The sequence below is a fragment of the Phalaenopsis equestris genome, unplaced genomic scaffold (assembly GCF_001263595.1).
Source record: "Phalaenopsis equestris unplaced genomic scaffold, ASM126359v1 Scaffold000469, whole genome shotgun sequence".
Taxonomy (NCBI): Eukaryota; Viridiplantae; Streptophyta; class Magnoliopsida; order Asparagales; family Orchidaceae; genus Phalaenopsis; species Phalaenopsis equestris.
This window is the reverse complement of record NW_018164910.1, coordinates 241,653-264,287: the sequence shown is the minus strand read 5'-3', so window position 1 is coordinate 264,287 and position 22,635 is coordinate 241,653. Positions and strand designations below refer to the sequence as shown.

Genomic DNA, 22,635 nt, shown 5'->3' with positions numbered 1-22,635 from the left:
AATTCCTCTTCGAAGCGGCAAGGAGGAAGAAATCTCTCACTTTTCCTCCACTCTTACAATCTCTCAAAGAATTCCTCACAATTTAGACTCTCTACACTTTTTCCACACTTCAATTTTGAGCCTCCCTCCCTTATTTTCGGCCAAAGTCTTCTCTTTAAAGATGTGGATGAGTTTTTCCAAGAGTTGTCTAAGCATCCCTTCAAAATTTGTCCTCATCCAAAGCCTAAATGGACATAACCGCCGAGCTCGCCGTCAGCGGGCTTGAGGGCGCCGTCGGCGGATCTTCTTAATAAATTAATTTTGGAGTCTCGGGAAAATCTCACCGTCGGCGGGGTCAATGGCGCCGTCGGCACCCTAGTTCAATTCTTCACATTTTGGTCCTTTTTGCTCCAAATTCGCTCTTTTTTGCATCTTTTTGCTCCAATGACCCTATTTCATCATTCCTGCAACAAAACATCAAAAATACCTTTCTTTAAAGTGCAATATCATCAAAAATAGTATAAAATTGGTATGAAAATCTCAACGTATTTTCCTTTGGTCACAAAGCACCATAAATAAGTCATGGACCAATGGAAACCCCATTTGGAGTCTCTATGCACTAGTCTTAGCGAAACCCTAGCCTAGGGCCAGTGGGTTTAGGGGACCATCTACATGAGTATCCCAAAAGATTAAGGGATTAGAGTCAAGAAATTTTGGGTTTGTATTTGTGAGTGGTTGTAAGTGAGGTGATTGCTGGTGAGTGCCTTAGCTCTAGACCAACACCTAGGGTACCCTAAGGTCCAATTCAGTCCTATAGGAACTCTCCTCAGCTCCCTCATCCTCATAATGACCCCACTTACTAAGTGCTAGAGGTCAAGACCAATATGTAACCACCTACTAAGTGCTAGAGGTCAAGACCAATATGTAGAACTTCTAGTTGAGTAAAGAGGAGTTTAGAATTTCTAATGGTGAGGGTTCCTTTTCTAGTTTTCTAGGAATAGTCAACAGGAAGTCCTATGGCTACACCTTAGGCTATTGAAGAGGAAAACTAAACCTCAACAAAAAATGAGGTCAACACCACTCTAAGGGATTCCTTCCTTTCCCAAAGAAGCCAAAAAGATGGTCAGACGATGCTACCATTTGCTACGCCTCCAGGTTGAGCTTGTTGAATATATATTTGAACAAGATGTTCACCAAACTTCTAGTATCAATGAATATACTTCCCACGTTGTAGTCGTCAATCAAAATCTTAATGATAATCGTGTCATTGTAAGGATTAACTTTCACTATTAGGTCTTCATCAGTGAATGTGATGGGTGGATGCATGGTCTTTCGCAGGAGAATGGTTGCACATAGTTCTTACGACTGGACCCTTTCAAAACTTGACTGTTAGAAAAACTCTCACTCCCTCTGAGTATCGCATGTATTATAAATACAATCTGGATTGTGTTGGTTTAGACAAACTCATCATTATGCCTCCCAAGCCAGGGTCTTCCCTTGTCTGTGAGTAATCATTTCAGTAGCCACAAACTCTTTCATTTTTTTAGCCTTGATCAAGTCTTCGACCAAGCTTCTGAGGTGAAGGAACTCTTACGTTTTGTGATCGTGCTCTTTGTGGTGTTTAGGAATTTGTTCAGGTTTTGAGCAGAGCTTCTAGCCCTCGTCACCTGAGGTTTCTTGAAGTAATCTTTATCTTAGGTGGCTTCTTCCAAATCAACCATCAAAATCCTCAAGAGAGTCACTTTGAGTTGTTTTGGCGGTGTCTTCGGTTAGTCGTTGTGGTGGGCAGGTTATTTATTAGGGTCTTAAGGCTGCATGTCTTGACGATCGCCCTTTTAATTACCTTTTTTATTGTGGTGTCGGTTGCTTTCATAGCGTTGGCGAGGGAAAGGATGGGGGTCATCCTTTGCCCGCCAGCTGTCATCCATCGATGCTGTCTTCTGCGATTGGACATCAGTGATGACCTTCCTGGCGTCCTCCCGATCATTAAGAACTAACTCCTCAACGACAATATGATGATTGGCCATCTCGAGTAATTCAATCATGGATTTTGGCTCATACATGCCGAGGGCATATTTGAAATGTTTGCTCTTTGCTCCCTATATTAGAGCAATTTGTGCAATTAGGGGTTCAAGATTTTGAATCTCCAACATTTTCCACTAAAATCTATTGATATAAGAGTCAAGGGTCTCTCCTTCATTCTACTTGATCAATATGAGAGCCCAAGAATTCTTCCGTGGATTTTGTGCATCGACAATATAAGCTATGAATAGCCTCTTGAACTCAAAGTAGGAGAGGATGACCCTCACCGGGAGAGCGTTGAACCATTAGATAACTGACTCCCTCAACATAGTGAGGAACAAGAAAAATTTGAATGCATTAGTGATTTTCAATATGTCGACTGCCGACTCAAAAGCGACTACATGGCCGGTTGGATCAGTGGGGCCTCTGTACCAATCAAGGTTGGAAGTTTTGAACTTCTCGAGGGGTTCAACCTCAGAAATTTTCCGAGAGAAATCGTTTTCTGTGTTGCAGGGTGTTGTGGTTCGTATGGTACGATGTCTCTTTACTGAGGAATCTTGCATTGGTCGCTGGTCCATCCCAGTGGCTGGGCTGTTGCGAGTAAACTCCTGGGGATTCTGGCTCTGTGGGTTTTGGCTTCCCCTGGCTAGAGCTTCTTGGAAAGCACCCATTATATGTTCTCTCATTTCTAGCATTAACTGTTCTTACATCTCTATTACTTGTTGTCACACAATCTCTCTTGTGCTATTCACGTCAACTGTCGGGTTTCATGTTTCTTGGATGATTGTCTTGTCGCTGTGTTGTGCTCCTCTTTTTGTTGGTGGCATGATTCCAAGCTCACCGCACCTTTTAGGGTATTGGACCCAAAAGTGTCCAAAAATCACACTCAAGAATTAGAGCACGAGAAATAAAGGAGTAGAAATGAAAAATGAAAAATGAGTGTCTATATAGCCTTTTTTTCATGAAAGGGTACCCTATTTATATGTATAGTAGGTACCCTAATTACATAATTACCCTTAAGACATTTTTCTATACAATGAAGTCTGAGGGCACGAAGGTCATTTACACAAATACATTTAGATATGCTACGAGTGGATTGTTGATCGACATCTGTAATCTTTGTTCATAGCTCCTATGCTTATTTGCTCGGCTTTAACGGGTCGAGCCATGTGGAGGTGGTTTGAAAGTTTCTTGGTCGAATTTGCTTACAACTTCCTCTGTGGCTTCTGGCTCGCATGCTTCATTTGCTTGATGATTGGTTATATTTCGCTTGACTCGTTCAGATGTCCCATTGGTTGGTAGGGAAATCAGGAGAATGACTTGGCAGGGCTCTAAGACATCTTCCTATCTCCGCATGCATTTCTCCCAGCCAAATTGCACTGTTTTGTTAACTATTCTTTGAAAATTTTGAGCGAGGGGGCCCACCCAATTTGTGGCGCGCTCATGTTCTACCTTGGGATTCATGCCGACAAGATCCTATCACACATCATAAATATAGATTTATTAGATGTGTCTATTAAATTATATTGGATATTCATGAATGATTTTGAAATAATTAGCAGACTTGTATGAAGACACTTGCCTACTTCGCATGGCTGGGGCTTACAAGTAGCTAGGTGGTTGCTTTAGGCTATATTTTGTGCTTTTGGGCCAAGTCACATTTGCTTGGTTTACTTTAGCGAGTTCACCAACTGAATTTATGAAATAGTCCGAGCAAATCTTGTTTACAGATAATGCCATATTTGATTCAATATTAATATGAAATGATGAATATAAAAAGTTAAAAAAAAATCATCTTTATGAGAAGTTATTTTAAATTTATTACAGAAGAAGGCCACGTCCTAAAAATGTCGAGCTGAAGCGACATCGGCTGCGCGGCTCACTCTTCTGCCGGCACCAATGGGGGCGACGGAGCTGGCCGTCCAGGCTTTAACTCTAGCTTTCGCTCTCATCATCTTCCTGTACCTCCGCTCCGTTCCCCGTCAAGCCCTCTCCCGCCTCCGCCGCCTACGTCCCTCTTCCGCGGAGCCCCCCCGCCACTTCGTTCGCGGCGCTCAGCTCCTAGCCCGCGCTCGTGTCCACTCATCTCCCTCCACCTCGCTCGCCCTCGCTCGCTCAGCCACCGCTGAAGCCGACCTTGCCATCGCTGCTGATCCCCGCGATGCCGCCCCTCTCATCCTCAAAGCTCTCGCCCTTGACCTCGACGGCCACCGCCTTCCTGCCCTCCGTGCTCTCGACGCTGCCCTCTCTCTCCATACCAGTAAGTCTCTTTCCGAGCAAGACCGTGCTGATGCACTACTCAAGCGTGCGGAGATTCAACTAGCCCTTGTGGGCGGTAGGGGTGGGCGGCATAAACGAAGGGTTGATCTGGCAATTTGTGATTTGGAGGATGTTTTGCGGCTTTGGCCTGATAATGGAAAGGCCAAGGTTTTTCTTGGGGAGTGTTATGAGAAGAAAGGTTTGAAGGAGGAAGCAAAGGGGGCTTTTTTGGAGGCGTTAAAGGTTGATGAATCTTTGGTTTCGGCACAGGAGGGCTTGAAGAGGGTGTTGAATGCATGAAAGGGGATGTCTTATTGCTGTTCCTCTCGTTAAAAGCGGTAAAATGTTATGTTTAATGTTTTGTACTTTATTAATTTATGATTTAGCTTATGTAACACCTTACATCTATGTTTCTAATTAATTAAACGTGCCAATTTCAAAGCGAACATGGGCCGAGCACGAAAAAGAATATTCAAATTGAGCACAACACAAAAACACTGTTCACAAGCAATTTCGAACACTAGCTAACTTCAAACATAAATAATTTTGAAGGGGTCGAGCATGAGCCAAGCCTGAGCTTGTTTATAACCCTATGCAATACCTCCCCTTCAAAGCCCTCCTCAATTCTTGCATATACATAATCACCTTGATCTTCCTAATCATTTTTATCCATTCTAGTAGCTCGTTGCATTTTATGTTTGGGACATGTTAAAGTACTTATCATGTCCATGATTGTTGTGGATGAAATTGTGGAGAGCTGCGCAAAGTTACACAAACAATGACTGTGCCAGCTTGAATAATCTAATAAAATTGGCACACATAACTTAGCACTTGCAATCTTTTTTTTTTCTAGATATCAATGGTCCTTTCCATTTAATTCATTATTTTGGCAAGGTGACAATTATCCTTGCCTTGAACAACCTAATATCAAAAGCACCACTTCCCTAATTTTTTGTAAGACAATATTGTTGTGCTCTATAGGGTGCAAGTTGATCATATATATTTGCAAACCTAAACAAAAAAGACTTCACCATATTCTACTCAAATTTCTACTTTAAAAGCCTATTCAAGCACTCTCATGCTAGAAATCAACCACTTTGCATAAATTGATATCAAGGAAGATCATACCAAATAATGCAAAAGGTAATTTAATGGTCTTCCTTTATTTTAAACACCCTTCCAACCCCATTAGGTTCATGTGTATAATCTATTACTTTGATAACACCTTAATAGAATGCTTAATTATTTTACAGTAGTCACAATTCAACAAATAATTTTTCGAGCACTAATATTTTTAAATAAATATATACAAGTATGGATGACATTGAGTACTGCTTTGCATATATGGGTGGGACTTTACATCATTTATTGGTGGGGGGAGGTTAATGATTTTTATAAATTGCTAACAAAAACACAAAGAATGTAATAGTAATGTAGTTGTGGAATTTTTTTTTTTATTTTGAAAAATATTTCGTGGGAACCTCATTGAAAAAATAAAGGGTGTCATTTTGTGTCATAAGAAAATCCGGTCTAACTTAAACACATGAGTGATATACGAAACATATATCAAAGTGTATTCTTTAAAGAATTTTCTTAAATGAAATGAATGATTTAAATAGTGTTTATTTATTTTATTTTAGGGGCCAAGAGTTTTTAGAGGAGCAAACCGCTAACTTAACTGCATTCTAGGAATTAATAATAAAAAAACTCTTGACTAAGTTTTCTTACTTTCATTATAATTTAAATTTAACATACTTCAAAGAAGAAAAATTAAAATGCTATAATATAAGGAATGAATAGGTTTAAGATTGGTATGCGTATAGGTAAGGAGCTAAAAAAAGATTCAACCAGATTAATACTTTATGGATATGTAATACCAATTTTGTAGACTTTCAATCAACTTAGTCAATAAGGGAGACATGAATCTCTTGCATCAGTAGCCATGAGTTATGTCGGTAGAGACTTTTTAAACCTTAAGTGAAAGAAGAAACATGGATCTCTAGACCTTATGTAGTTGAAGGTAAGAATGTAGGGTATACATTTTTACACTATGGGAAGATGCTTACTAAGAGAGATAAATGTGTCTTTTGACTATCGAAATATAAATAACTAATTGGTCTTATAATTCTGTTTGGATTAAGATTTTTACTAACATTAGGCCTCCAACTAAGCGTGTTTAAAGCCATGATGTTAGCTCAAGCGTCAACTTGAGTAAGAATAGCCATTAGGCATATTTCCATTACAATCCTATTTGTCTTTAAATAAAAGACTTTTCTCTATATATTGGGTTTAAGGCCATGTTATGTTTATAAATTAGTTTCATTCTCATTGATTTAAATACTCACTCTTTTTTTTAAAATTTAAATACTCACTTTTGTGGAAGATTTAATAGTCAATTTGCTGACTATATTTTCACATAATAAATGGAGATTATTGTTTATTTATTTTGAAATTAGTGGTCTAGAGAGACCATGCTTTCATTTATTTCTAAAATTATTACTCTATAATTGGTTTTATATTGTTAAATTTTTATTAATTTTATAAAAAAATTAAATTTCTTTAGTATTTTAGTTAGATGCAATGATTCCAAACAAAGAAAAGACAAACAATATTGGCCAAATTATGGGAAAAAATATTTAAATAAACATGACAAATTAAATATTAAAAAATATATTAGATGCAACTTAGTTTTTTGTATTACAACTTAGATAAAAAATATAATTCTCCTAGTATTTGTACAATACTACTAAGAACTAGATCCATACACGAATATTTAAGTATAAAATTGATATGTACAAGGTATAGGTATTTGTAAACTGCTTCTATTCCTTGCCACTATGATGGTTGTGTTTGCTAATGAGGATTTTACCTAAATCTTGTACTTGTTTTATGGATTTTTTATTAGAGAAAACATGAAACAAGCAAACTTATATGCGGGTCAGGTTCTATAAACATTTCATATAATTTTTTTTACATAACACAACTTTTGTGCTAAATAGTATATAGTGATTTTCTCGGCACTGTATATTAGCATTGGTAGAAAATTATATCTATAACATAACCCTATAAGTTGTAAATAGCCAAAAAAAATATTACTATACATCAAGTAGTGGTGCAACCTAGTTACATCCTAACCATAGATTAGAAGATTTAAGGCCGTGCCCATCATGATACTTAGTGTGTATTTTGATTTTTTTATCTTGAAATTCTATATGACTTGTTTATTATATAACTATTTAATTATTATTTTTCATTGTGAGCTTCCAATGCACCTCATGTGGATGTCCCTTGATGGAAAAATTTGATCTTCTAGCACAAGCAAGATACTAGAAGGGTGACCCAACGGTCATTTCACGTAGAAGCTAACAAAATGAAGTTATGTAATGTTGATTTTAAATTTTTTAGGAATACACATATGTTCTACTATTATAAGAATAGGCAAAATTTGAGGAAGATGATGGTTCCTCAAATCTAGTTTCTTTCTCTAGCTCTCTTGTTTTCATGACATATATATCTCTACTCCCTAATTTAGGTGCCTTCTAGATACCCTTTCGGTATTGTTACCCTTAGGTATCTTCCTTATGGCAGTTGGCTCATGATTTTTAGGTATTCTCTTGATGCCTCTCTTAAGCTCATTTTGGCCTTGACTTATCTTGAAAATATTATTTTTTTGTTTGGGTTTCTCTCAAGGGCTTCTATGATTCTCTTGAAAGTTTCTTTCATAACTTCCAAATCTTTTTAGCTTGCCCCATATCATTTAGTCTATTCGTCTCTTCATTGTTCAACCATGTATTTGGAAAGCTAGGTATGCAAATCCTAGAAATTTTCATCAATCAATATGATGAATTAACTAGGTTTTGTTTAGGTTTGAGATTGATGTTTCTTATAAAAGCAAGTCTCTATAGTTAATTATATCGTATGATGTGGTATCCAACGATAGCCTCTATTAATTAATTATATTCATTTTGATTGTTAAATATATGCCATGTAGAAAGTACTTGGTACTAAGGAAAAAGAGTTGTATTTATGTACTAAACCTATAAATGTGAAAAATTTATGAGTCTAATGTTTTCTCAAGGGAAAGATATTAACTTAGAAATCACTTGTTAAGAAAAAAACACTAACTCAAAAAGGCTAATGGGAACCAAGAAATAATCTTAGTATGGAAGAGATTATCAAGAGGGTAATAATGAGCTCTTGATCACAAAAGTATGGATTTGTTGTCAAGTAATCTCGAATGAATGGAATAAAGCTATGTATTCAAGAAGAAGCTTGTAAGCCTAGGATGAAATTACTTATCTTGAGGAGATTTGGTAGGATAAATAGGTCTTGCAATTCACGATCAAAGCTCCCAAGATTTTATGGGTTGGAAAGACCTAAATTTTGGAACTTGTGACTTATACGTTTTAAAGCTCAGAAGGATATTAGTTTATGGAACAAACTAAAAATAGAACTTAGAACCTTGTAAAGGGGGTTGCGATGAGATAGGGACTTACAATAGTACTTAGCATTGTCGAAAGATGGTCCTCACAATTTTATGAAGCGATGATCATACTTGAGACTTATTTTATATCAATAAAAAAATGTTGCCTAATAGCAAGACTTATAACAGTACCAAGCATAAAGCCTTGACTAACTAACTTTTATTTAATGGAGGGCTATATAGTACTTAGTCACTTTTATTGCTAGAAATAGGCCTATATTCAGACTTATAACCTAGACTTGTAAAACTAAGAAGCCTAAACACTAAGCTTGCATCTTTGAATGAGGAATGTTGCTAGACCCATTTTGATATAAATTTAGAAAGAGTTGTCATTTCAATTTGCATTTGTAGATTTTGTATTTATAAAATGAGTCTTAAAAATCTTTTCTTATTTGGAAGAGGAACTAACATGTGAATGTGGGTTTAGATGTTATAGTGAACTAATGTCTGTATGTAGACTTTATGAATGATATAACGGGCTAAATTACTTTCTTTTTCTTGTTAGAAGCACAAATGAATCAATATTATTGGAATCATTTGCCATGCATTAGTTTTATTGTAAAATCATATTCTTTGATTTACTTTGAGTTGTTTAGCTTGTTATTGGTAAAAAGATATAATCTAATAGCTTAATGAGAATTTAGGCCATTCAAAATACGTAAATAAACTGAAAAACAATGGTGATTGAGATCAAATAAAATAAATTAATTCTATCAAAGTACAACATTAAAAAGAGAAATAATGTTTATTTATAATTAGGTTATGTGGTATACCTCATAAAATAAATATTTAAATATAGTTGGGTTCTCCTTATTATATCTCAAACCTAATTCTATACATAAATAGAAAAGACATGGGTTATTAAAATTTTAATCCTAGTTTATATTTAGGTATTCATTTTCTTAAATCATCCCATGTGCCTACTTTATTTTTTCAATTAAAAATTATATAATGGAAAGAACAAAATATATGGGATATTGGGCACATACACAATTATGCTCACATTCACTCTAAAGTTTTAATTTACTTAGCATAGTATTATACTAAGCAACATCTGAAATTTTAACGTTTAGGAACTTGTGAAGACAGATATCTGTAAACTCATAAAAAGTCTGCAAGGATCTCGCGGCAATTTGGCGGTCCAAGATAAAGGGACTACAATGTCTTTTGCTCTCTCTTTAAAGTAAGGCTAAATATGCAATTTTTATATTTTTTGTCCCTCATATATTCTATAAATGGGGGCCATGTGATTTATTGGGGATCACTTGGCTCCCCATATGTAACCTCGGTTTTCAATTGAATAAAATGGGATAGAGAGCCCACGGGAACACCCCAACCCCCCCCTCCCCACAAAGGGGGAAGCCTTTCTTTTTTTTTCTCTCTCTCTCTCTCTCTCTCTCTCTCGCTCCCACCTTCTTTTTCCCTCGGTTTCACGCTTTATTCCTTGGGCTCGGTTTACCGTACAGATTTGGATTCAATATTCTAAAAGGTGTGGTGAGTGTGGAACGTGACATCAAAAAGAAAACTAGTAACACCGACACTCCTATTGAAAAGTGTGAGGGAACTCGCATATCAGTGGACTTACTCCACTTATTTCTCATCGCTGCCGACTGCCGAGAAACTCCATCTATTCTCTCGTAGATCTGCTTCCTACTTCCAGATCTTGAGATCGCCATGCCTTTATCCTCTCCGTCACAAAAATAAAATCTGCACCAACGACCTCTCGTATGTTCTTCTTTTTCCTTCCTGCTCATGCAAGAATTTGCACCGACATTTTCATTGTCAATTTCCTCGCAGATCGATCGTTTTTATTGAGCCTCTCACATTTAAAACAATTTAGTATAGTTCCTTTTTGGTTTTTGTCTAGCCACTGTTAAAATTGTTATTCCTTTAAGATTGAGCCTTGTCGCACTGTGTCTCCTTGCTGTGCCAACTAGCTGCCATCGACCAGCCATCCCTTCATTGGTCGGCCCAACAACTCTACCTTGTCACAAGTAGAATCTCATGCTGACGAATGACCATTGCTTCACCGACCGACCTATTCTAGTTGGTCAGCGGATAGACGCAAAGAACACCTGACCTGTCGATTGCCTCACTGACCGCCGGACTTGTCGATTGGTAAACTCTTCCGACCGACCTATCCCTATCTGTCGGCCGTCTCTTACTACAACTTTATCGTCACGACTCTTTTGTGTCGTAGGAAGCAATGTTGTTTTCTGAAGGTTCCATTGTTTTAGATACAAATGATTGGACGCCACAAGCTAGAAGCAGAGTGTCTCACTTGCTTCAGAAAAATAGAATCTATACAACTACTCGAAAGGGAAGCTGGTCATGCTATGCGGCGTGCATGCATAATTCTAGCGATAGTTTTCTGTAATCCATAAGATTGCATATTTCCTTCTTCACAATTTTTGAGAAGTCTGGATGATGCTCCTTTAGGGACGTATCAACATCACGATAAAGCCCGTCATGAACTGGCCTTGAGGAATCCAACGGCTTCAAGAAGTTGGCCTGTGGTTTGTTGATCATTCAAATTTCGTCTTGAATCCAATTTGAGGCGATCCCTGTGGTGGCAGGATGGCCAACACTTTTTCTTATAGAATAGCTCAAGGAATTGAAACTTTAGGTGGCCATTAATTCACTTCAAGGTATTTCGACAAGCTTCGAACATGAAATATTAGGAACTTTGGAAACATCAATGGGGCATCCGTCGACCAATCTTGCAGCAGTTTCCATCGAGTTGGCCGAAACTGAACCGGGACCCTTATCTTCCTGAATTCTTCCCCAACCATCCACGAGGCATCTTCCATCATGCGTTCCTCCAAAGATAGTCACTGTAGAGCTCCTCGCACCCCAACCCACCCACCACACACACACACACACAACCTCAGAGGAGCCTTCCCCATATCGATTGATTCCTACCGACAACTTGAAGGCCACTCGCAAGCCCGCCTCCTCGCCATCTGATCACCTCAATCGACCGATCAGCCACCTCACTCCATCCGGCCACCTCGTCGCTCCATCCGGCTACTTCCCTTCGGACGATCATTGTGCTCTAACCCGATACTATGGAGGAATAGGGAAGATTGACATACATAACACCCAATTCCCATATATTTTTATAAATTTATGTACATACCAGTCAACTTTTATATACATTTATATGTTTGCATATATGGTAATGTAAATATCCCAACATACAAGGCTGAGGGGAAGAAATTCAAGCTAACTTATGGCGTCGATGTTTCTTCTAATGGCGCATATATTTAACGGACACCCCGTATGAATATGATCTCGACACACATTCGCTAAGGCCTTTTTGGAGGCCAGCCACATTGGAGATCGCCCGGATTTTATCCCGCTGCTAACAAAACAACTGTGCTTTTAGGAGATCTTTATTTCACTAAAGGTGTTTCTCTTACTCCTGATAAAAAATCCCTCATGTTCTGTGAGACCCCTCTATGGAGATGTGGGATTTATTATGTTGAAGCATCGATCACTCTCCGACAGACCGATGCTGCGACCGCCAATCTCCGTCCAGCCACCTGCCTTCGGCTAGCCGTTCAAATACAAAAAATATATACATATATAGACTCAATTTTTTTTTTATTTTTTTTCATACATACCACAAAATCCTTATATTACTCAACCTATTTTTCCAACAACTTACCTCAGTCCAACCGCTACTCCAATAGCCTCTGATAGGCCACCTGCCTCTGGCCGATCATCTCAATTCAGGGAAGATTTATACACGTCACTCAAATCTTATATGCTTATATGTTTACATATTTATCACTCAATTTATAACAGATTTACACACATCCCTCATTCCTTTTGTTTCTATGTATCTAAACACCTAAAATTTAATTTTATTTGACCAGTCGTCTACTTTGTCGACCGGCCATCTTCGCTTCGGCCGACCCACCAACGGTTGGCCACTTGAAGTGAAAAATAAAATAAAATAAAAAGAAGATTTACATGCATACCTCTCACCTCTTGTTTCCAATATATAAATACACATATTTATATACAGTGAAATGTATGAAGAAATACATACATGTCACTAATTAATGAAGATTTTATGGCTATAACAGAGCTCCAAATGTAACTTTTCTATGTCTAATGTTTTCAGCGAATACCATAACTATTCTTTACATGCACAGATTTAAAACTATTTTTTATTACATATCTAAAAATCTATGTTACACAATTTTGAAGAAACATCAACATACAAAAGGTCCACCTCTCTGCCCTAAGATACAAATTAATTTATGAGTTAAAATCTCTGGTTTACTAACTATACCTGGTAGCAGCCTCCGACCTCACATAAGCATGTACCTCTCCCAAAACTTTACGATGCATGCTTTTAACTGTATTTTTTTTATTTTTCTATGTGAAAGATCAAGTTAAAGACTTGACAAAGTCACGAAGCTCTTGAATGATTGGTGACCAGTTGACACTTGGGGAACTCGAACCAAGGGTGATGAAACCGACATGACGCCAAAAACATCCGATCGATCAGAAACATAAGAAACAACCAGTAACGATGTCAAGAGCGTCCGATCTATTAGAACTATAAGAAACAACAAAAAAAATGCCAAAAGTGTGTCTAACGATAGTTCGAGGCTTATGAGACGTCTTAGCACTAGACAACGAAAATTTCCGAAAAGGGTGCACAACAATCGTCCTGCGCCCAAATTAAATAGTTAACACCCGATAGCGACAAACTTTGCAAGGGTGTGTCTAACTATTGTCAGAGGCCAATGAGTCATATCAACACCCGACAACAACAAGTTTTGCGAGGGGTGCACAAACAATTTGTACTACACTCTAATTATAAAGTTAACATCCGACATCAATAATTTTTGCGAGCGGTGTCTAACAATCGTCAGAGATTTATAGAACGTATTAGCACTTGACATCGACAAGCTTCGTAAGGCGGGCGCAAACGATTCGTCATGTACCCAAATTATAATATTAACACCCAACAACGACAAGCTCAACAAGGGGTGTTTAACGATCATTAGGGGCCTATGGGACGTATCAACACTAGAAAATGACAAGCTTCGCGAGGAGTGCACAGGCGATTCGTCCTGCGCCCAAATTATAAAGTTAACACCCGACAATAACAAGCTCCTCGAGGGGTGCATAGACGATTCTTCCTACGCCCAAATTATAAAGTTAACACCCGACAACGACAAGCTCCACGAGGGTTATCTAACGATCTTCAGAGGCCTATGCAACATATCGACGCCCGACAACGATAAACTCTGTGAGGGGTGCACAAACGATCATTCAGTTCCCAAATTATAAAGTAAACACCCGACAACAACAAGCTCCGCGAGGGGTGCATAACTGTAAGAATTCCCTCCAGGGCGAGCATCTCCAGGACTCCCCTCCGGGGTGAGCATCTTCAAGACTCCTCTCCTGAGCGAGCAACTCTAAGACTTTTCCTCCTTATTGTAGTTATTGCTATCAAGGAGCAAGAAAATTAGAGAACTTAATATGTATATTCAAAAATGATTTGCACGTAATCTCAACGCAATATGGTGGTCCAAGATAAAGGGACTATAATGCTCTTTGCTATCTCTTTAAAGCAAGGCTAAATCTTTAATTTTTATATTTTCTGCCTCTCCTATCTTCTATAAATCGGGGGCATGTGATGTATAGGTGATCTCTTGGCTCCCCCCATTTGTGTCCTCGATTTTCAATGGAATAAAATGGGTCATAGAGCCCCGGCTCGATGGGGGAAGTCTTCTTTTTCTCTCTCTCTCTCTCTCATAGGTTCTTTTTCCCTCTGTTCCACGCTCTATTCCTTGGGCACTGTCTACCGGATAGATTTGGATTCAACAATATCTATATCTGAGTACATATAATCATGCCGAAATAACGTGCCAACCATCGTTACATCACACTACCAAGTGATAAAAAATGCAAAACCTGCTATAATCTAACCTTAGGGTGCTTAAGGATATGCCTATCACAATATCTAGTATGTTAAGTTGGTGTGGGTGACCATCTGATTAATATTTGATGTTCAAGCTCTATTAGAATGGGTATTCAAGCACACTTTGTGACATGATTTTTGTTAATCATGAAGTATCATAAAAAAACTCATGATTTGAGTGTAGTCTACCCTCAGTACTCCATCATCCTAAGGTTCTAGAAATTATGTTAGAAGAGATTTGATGTTAAAGAGAATAGAAAGGTCATTCACCTTAAAGTCCTAGATTTTATCTCTTGAGTGATGCTATTTCATAAAAAACTTAAGTAATTTGGATTAATCATCCTAATTATCAACCACACTTTGATATGTTGTCATTCTAGCGTCTTAGAATCTATTTAGCAGAAATGTGACATTCAAGAGAACAAAAGGGACTGTGGTCACCCATCCTAATGTCCAAAATCTTATGCCTAAAGGGGATGATGTGATAAAGGGCTAAAGCATGTAAATTACTCATCTTAAATTCCTTGATTCTATGCCTAGGGAGATTATAATGATTAAAAGCCTAGAAGGGTAACACAGTTCACCCTAGATGAACTATGCTACATTACAATCTAGGACTTAATAGTTTAAATATATGACTGTAGGGTGGGACTGAATTTCTTAATCATATATTTGGGCTTGTTTGATTTGATGTTTAAACTCACTTTTGACCCCAATTGAGGAAAAAGAAACACAAAAAATGGCTTGCTTGCTGCAATATTCTATAAATGGTGAAAAAACATGGTGAGGTTGGTTGATTGCTAGCCTCACTAATAGGCACCTAGCTATGTATTTGTGGCACATAGGCACTCAATCCAATGCTTTTGGTTGCTCGAAGTTATATGTGCCTAGTGAAAGCTAGTCTATACCTTCATTTGAGCTTGTTAAGGTGCATGGAACCCAACTTTTTTAAAGGGGTAAATATCAATTTGCATTCACTTGGGTTAAGTGCACCTAATGACTAAATTGTGTCTACGTGTTGAATGGGTCAAATTGGCCCAATTGTACCAATGTGGGTCAAATATATTAGGTAGGTTAGATTTAGGTAATCATAGACCTAACTTAAATGAAATGCCTAACTGATATCAATTTTACTAGATCACATCCAATGTAGAGTCAATCAAAATGAGTGGATTTTGCCAATAGTGGGTCTATGTGTCAATTGGGCCTGATGGGTCAAGTAAGTTTATCTTTGATTCATTTTGGCTAAGTGCACCTCAGGATCAAATTAGGTCTAAGCTCTTATGGATTTTAAGGTGTGGTGTTAATATCTGACTTATTAGACTAAAACCCAAGATTAAAAATTTGTATTTGTTTTAAGTTCCATCAAGTTGTATTGCTCAACCAAAAAATAAATGAGTTAATAATTTTATTTTTTTAATTAATTAAATTTTTTTTATTTTGTTTATTTACGACTAAATTGAGTAATTATGTCAATTTTTGGTGGGGTTGGAACTGGTCAGTCATGACTTGTGTTTTTGGTGGTGTCAGATTGGGTTTTAGGTTGGTCAAGTTGCATTCTTATTAGGATTTTTGACCCATTTAGTAAACAAGTAGGGTTCTAATTGGCTATATTTTTGTTGGGTTATTTTTAGGTTGGACCCATACCAATTTGACATCCCCATTTTTAAGGATTAAATCTAAGTGAGACCAGATGTCAAATGGGCCAAATAGGCTTGATTGCATATATTTGGTCAAATAGATCAAAAGGGTCTTAATTGGGTTCACTTGGGACAGCTGCACTAAATGACCAAATTAAGGCTTGGTCAAAGTTCCTACTAAGGATCAAGTCTAAAAGAATTCATGTGTCTTTTTGGCCTGATGAATCCAATTGCATCTACATGCATCAAATGGATCAACTAGGTTCAGTTGGCATAGGTTTGATTGTATCACAATCAATGGGTGGGTCTAAATCAGTAGGATGAGTGATATGCTCCTTTGATGGACCAATTTATCTAAAAACTCACCTGCAAATGGCAATTCTTTATTAATTTTTGTGACATTAAATTTTGTTTATACCTTCATCTGAATCATTATGACTTGCACAAGCTTTTTTTGTGAATTGTCAATGATTTTGAATCGCTCTTTAGAAAATGAACAAATTGATATCAAGCTTGTACCTGATCATTATTATTTATCTAATGATAGTAAAACACTAACTACAATCCATGTTTTATTTTAGATAATTCAACTGTAAACTTTTAATTTGTGAACTCCATTGCACTCATAGGGTCGATGGTATCATCATTCATCACTTAGAGACTTCATCACTTCGGTTGCTACCACACTATTGTGAAAGGTATTATGGATCATTAGGGAGTATGGGAGTCATGAATTGGTTTCTCTTAAAAATTGATTCGACAAATTAATTATTTTTTTGTTGATTTATGAATAACAAAATCTTAGAGGCAAAGTTAGTTTGTTGAAAAATGCATAGATAAAGTATTTTTAAAATTAGGAATAGAATTTTTAAATTGTTTAAAATTCTTTTAACAAAGCTAGATTTTTATTTTAAAAAACTCGGCTCAATTTTACATAACAAGCTCAATACACTGTAGTATTCCTTTATATTATAGAGCATTATTATTACTAGAAGTGTAGAAAGTAACAAATGAGTAAGTTAATGTGTAATGGTTTGGTACCAGCTTCCTATGTCCACTTCTTGAGTCCTAGGATTTTCAATATTCTTTTTTTTATGTCGTGAGATGTAGAAGTTTCTCCCTTTTAAAGGTAATGGAGAAAACCCTAATTCAATTTCTATTGCTAGCAAGAAGCTAGTTGCTCCTAGTTCCATTACTAGCTACACAAAATTATCGCAATTATTTTGGAAGGCTTAATCCACCAAAATTTAAAATGTGAGGATGCAAAGATTGTTGAAATGATGGCTTGTGGTACAATCTTATTCTCTATCTAGAAATTCTCTCGAAGGTTGCGGAGGTGGTGAGTTTCATGCAATTTTTTCTCTCACAATTTCATAAAGGTCTGGGTTTAGTATTAGCTTTTATATTTAGAATATTGGAAATTAGACATGAAATGTCACCAAGAAATTTATTAATAAGCTGCAGCTGCCCCAAACAGACCCTTAGCCTTGTAGCCATGTATGTTATCGCAGTTGCTGCTCTCAGTATGCGAAGCATGATAGCCACAAGTTTGGCTATTGATGCCTATGGTCGCTGAAATGGCTGGTATGAGTTACAAAATTTGTGAGAGGAACGACGCCCTCTATGTTGTAGGAAAAAACTCTGGAATTCTTTCTGCAGCAGGCCCTTCAGAAAATTTTCTGCAATTGACCCTCCTGAATTTTTTCGCAGTAGACCCTCCTCTGGAGCTTTTCTTGTAACAGGTCCTCCACCAAAATTGTTCATGCAACAATCCCCCTTTTGGAGCCTTTTCATGCATCAAGCCCTCCAGACTTTTTTCCTGTATCAGGCCCCTCCTTCGGAGCTTTCACTGCATTAGGCCATCCGCCTAAATTTCTCCTGCAGCATGTTTTCCTCCAGAGCCTTTTCCTGTAGTGAGACCTACCTCCTGAGTTTTCTTTTTTTCTGCAGGTCATAATCTATAGCTTTTCCTATTGGTTGTCTACTTCCTTACAAACTCACATACAACATTATTTGTAGGAGTCTTCAGTCTATCTATAGACATTGTAGGAACTGCAGTTAAATACAATAATAATCAACTTGAAATCAATTTTTTTTGTTTTTTGTCTATTTCCTTGCAAACTTCTCTACAACAATATTTCTATAGGAGTCTTTGTCTTATAGACACTGCAGTCAAAGACAACCGCAGTTATCAACTTCCCTGCAAACTCTCATGCGCTATTACCTGTAAGAGTCTTCCACCTAACTATAGACACTGCAGGAACTGCAGTCAAAGACAACCACAGTATGAGACGAAGACTTCAAATTCTACCTTTCAGGATCTTCCTCGTTCATTATTTGGTATTTTCAAATCCAAGTTGAACATCAACTGTGTTTCAACTTAAAAAGGAGTGTTGGAAATTTTATTAGGAAATAATTTATTCAAATTAAAAGCTATGAGAATTAGATTTATTTTCTAATATAATTTTTTTCTTCCTATTTTAGTTTTATTTTCTTGGTTTGAATTTATTTTGATTCCTATTTTAGGCTCTCCTATTTTTTGTTGTTTTTTTATTTCTAAATAATTAATGTGAATTGATTAATTCGAAATATTAAGTGTTACATCTTTCCTTTCCTGTTATTTCTTTTTTATTATCTTTTCTGTTCTAGAATTCATGCTTTTATTTATACCTTCTTTCATATCAATAAGATAAGTTTACTTCCGCATTATGATAAATTTCAACAATATATAATAATATATATCAATTATTAATGTAAGATGCTTTAGAAGGAAAAAAAAAACTAAATCAGTTAAATCTTAATCATTTTATAATTTAAGTGACCACTGATTTATTAATGAGGTTACTGTAGCAAGCAGAAAATTCCACTAATGAAGTCATGCAACAGCCTGATTGAATCTAATGGCAGGAACTAATTTTAATTAAGTAAATTAATTTATCTTTCTATATACATTTTTATTAAACTAACTTCAATCCCGTTTCTTCCCTAATAATCTTCCTGGTTCCTCACTCCCTCTAACTTCCCACTTTGAGAGCTTGGCGTTGCTGGCTCTGAAACGGGAGAAAACTGAGAGCTGCTGCGCTTAGTTACTGTTTTACGAAAAAGTCAGCAAGCTCAAGGGAAATTGAGGTTGGGAGGTATTTAAGACGGACTTCCAAATATAAATATTTATACATGTATGTCAAGTTAAATTTTCACTTTCTTTCCTTAGTGTCTCTCTAGTTTTTCTTTATATCCGCATGCACAACATAGGAAGGTAGAAGTGCAAAGTTGGGAGTTTAAACCTGTGATGGTGATCTAGGTTTGATTATAAGGTAGATGTATATATGTATATATAGTTAGCTAATTTTAGTGAAGCTAAACTTATTATTTCTGCATTCCTAAAGCCTAAGAAAAAAATAAAAGGGGAAACGAGGAAGGGGAAGGAAGAAAGAGTGGAACAGGATGGATTTATACCCAGAAACCCGTTTGAGGTAAAAATTCATAAATAAATTATTTTTATGGTTGAATCACGAAATGAGTTAAGATTTTTTGAAATCCTAAGATGCTTATGAATTTCAGGTTGTTTAAATGAGGCGGGGAGCTCGAGGCGAGCATGCGGAAACTCTTCGTAGGGTTCGGTTAATTTAGATAAAATAATCTTGTGCTAACTTAAGAAAAATAATTCTCTGTAGGCCTTTATGTGATTTCTTGTTTGACACTGTAGCATTTAGATTTTTTTGTATATTGTGGATGAATACCTGCATTGAATGTATAAATGCAAATCGATTGTCCTTTACAATACATGTGATTTTACCATGCTATGAATCTGATGAATATATTTATGAAATTATTGTCTATAGGCATTCATTTGCTATGATTCATCTATATGCTATATGAAATACTCATGATGAATATTTGTTATAGAAATTACACTTTATGAATATCAAAAGTGATGGTATAAGTAAGCTATTACAATGATACTTATGAAGTATGGATGATATCGATTGGTGGGAATCCCAACTACTAGTATTGAGATGGTGACAAAACTCTAGGAGCTGTTTGGATCAGACGGCAACGAAATATAGGAAATCGTTGGTACTGGAGGATATTAATAACTGCTATCAATAGCTAAAGTCTTGGGCTGGGTGACAAACTAATGACATGAGAATAGTTGAAGCTTATATAATTGCAAACATCATTCTTTTCATTAGATTGATTACTCTTATGAACATGCTTATGACTACACATGATTGAATTAAATATCTGTTTTATACAATAGTCAAGATTTTTTTATTACCTGTTTTTTTGTTGCATGTTCTATAAGTTTTTAACATGTTGTGAAATGTGTGTAGACTTGTACAGTTACATACGAGTTTCACTATGTTTTTTTTTTCATGTATAAAAGCTTATTTTTGCTTTAATTATTCATTGAACTCGTTGTTGTTTACTCTATATTGTTTATTTTCAGGAAGGGATAAGGAGCACCGAGGCGAGTAGTCATGTTTGACTTGTATATCTTTTGAATTATAGTTTGGGAGCTTGTGCAGACTTTTGGGTCTGTACCTTTATTCATGTTGGATTTAACAACTCTGTATAATTTATGTGATGATATGATTTTCACGCTTCCAAGTATATGCATGTGAATGGATTATGAAATGAAATGTATCAAGTATATTTGTGGATATTTAGTTAGACTAGTTCATCACTCATTGGGTCTTAATTCGACATGTCAGGACAAATGTTGGTTGCTGGTGGTGATTTAGTGTGACTGAATTGTCCGTCTTTGTCGCACTTTAGCCGAAGGTGGGGCCAATTGGGGTGTCACAATATATATATATATATATATATATATATATATCCAAGTCTCTTCAAATATTTGCTATTATCCATAATAAATTGTCATCCTTTTGATTGACTCATCAGCCCACAACATGCGATGAACTTTTGCTGACAAATGTCACCCAACATTTATTAATATCCAACTCGCAACATTCTTGGTTACCCTTTTCCGACACTAATCAGCCCATAATGCTTGATGCTCTACAAAAAATTGCTCGATGTCCACAATTGAATGACTTCTCCCAAAGTCAAAACTTTTGACACCTGCTTATGTTTCCTGACATTTGTAGCTGATTGTTTTCTGTCAACATCCAAGTCTTGATGTCTCTGTTGACGCCAGATGTCCAACCAACATAAAGAATCAATAAACTGGATTTATGTAAAATCCTATACAAGTCTTGGTTCCAGTCCAGCACCAAACAACTCTTCTGATCCAGCTGTTAGCAAAACCTGCTAAAATTTGAATCTAGGCCTGGACATAATAAATCCAATGAATTTGGCAGTCTAGGATTTAAGAGTGCCAATAAACATCATTTCAATTCACCCTTTTTTTTTATTAAAAAAAAAAAAAAAAAACTTTTGCTTTTATTTAAGACCTTAGTTGTTGTGAAATGTTCATATTCATTTATATTGCACTCTAGCTTATTCTTTATTGGGGAAATTTTCTTTTTTAGTTTGGTCTGATTGAGTTTTCCAATTAATTTTGGCTTCCCAGGTTAATTAGACAGAGCAACACCCATGCTTTTCTCCCCCTGCCAAGACTCAGCCTCTTTTATTTTTCTGTCACTGGCTTGTAATAGTATCTGTATATTTAAATATGGCGTGTCTTCTTTTCGAGGGATTATTGCGTGCGGACACCGCATGCATCCGATCCTGACCGGTGATCTACGGTCAGGATTATTTCCGTTTTTTTTTTAAATTTGGTGGGGCCCACCGAAATACATCGGGAACATAGATCAGGTGATTTACGGTTCGGATCCGTATGGAATAATTTTTCCTTCTTTTCTTGGCATGTGAGGTGGTTTTGGTGCTATTTTAATAAAAAAGCGGACGACTGTTACCATTTTTCTAATAAAATGATGGATGAGCAGATATAAAGTTCATGTAATTATATATTGTCAAAATTACTGGGTCTCTTTTTGGTTGATTTATATTATTCAATTTGCAAATTAGCTAAATTAATTAGTTTCTATTGTTAAATTAAAAAAAAAAAAAAAAACCAATCAAAATATTAATTTAATTTAATTTAATTTTGACAAATTTAATTTGATTTTGGATGAATCAAATTATAAGAAATATGTTGGAGTTTTATTTCAACTGAATTTAAATCAATAGTGTTGTCTTTGGAAATTCGCTTGTCCACCCTTGTTTAAAGGGACAATTATGCAGGCCACTATTGTAAATAAATTTGTCTTAGGCAACTAATTATGTGCATAATATGAACATAATATGAAGGATTTAATTAAATAATCTCATTATTTTTA

At 36.3% G+C, this 22,635-nt stretch overlaps 1 protein-coding gene across 2 annotated transcripts; it reads left to right on the top strand.

Annotated features, from left to right (window-relative positions):
• The first annotated feature begins 3,810 nt into the window (after positions 1–3,810).
• Positions 3,811–21,972, top strand: LOC110027947. 2 transcript variants are annotated; one of them, XM_020729606.1, is made up of 2 exons: positions 3,811–4,598; positions 21,867–21,972. In XM_020729606.1, the coding sequence occupies exon 1, from the start codon at positions 3,901–3,903 to the stop codon at positions 4,558–4,560; it is 660 nt and encodes a 219-aa protein (XP_020585265.1). In that variant the 5' UTR covers positions 3,811–3,900; the 3' UTR covers positions 4,561–4,598; positions 21,867–21,972. The 2 variants fall into 2 exon arrangements, with proteins under 2 accessions (XP_020585265.1, XP_020585263.1); XM_020729604.1 differs by lacking the exon at positions 21,867–21,972 and adding an exon at positions 20,781–20,992.
• The last annotated feature ends 663 nt before the right edge of the window (positions 21,973–22,635 follow it).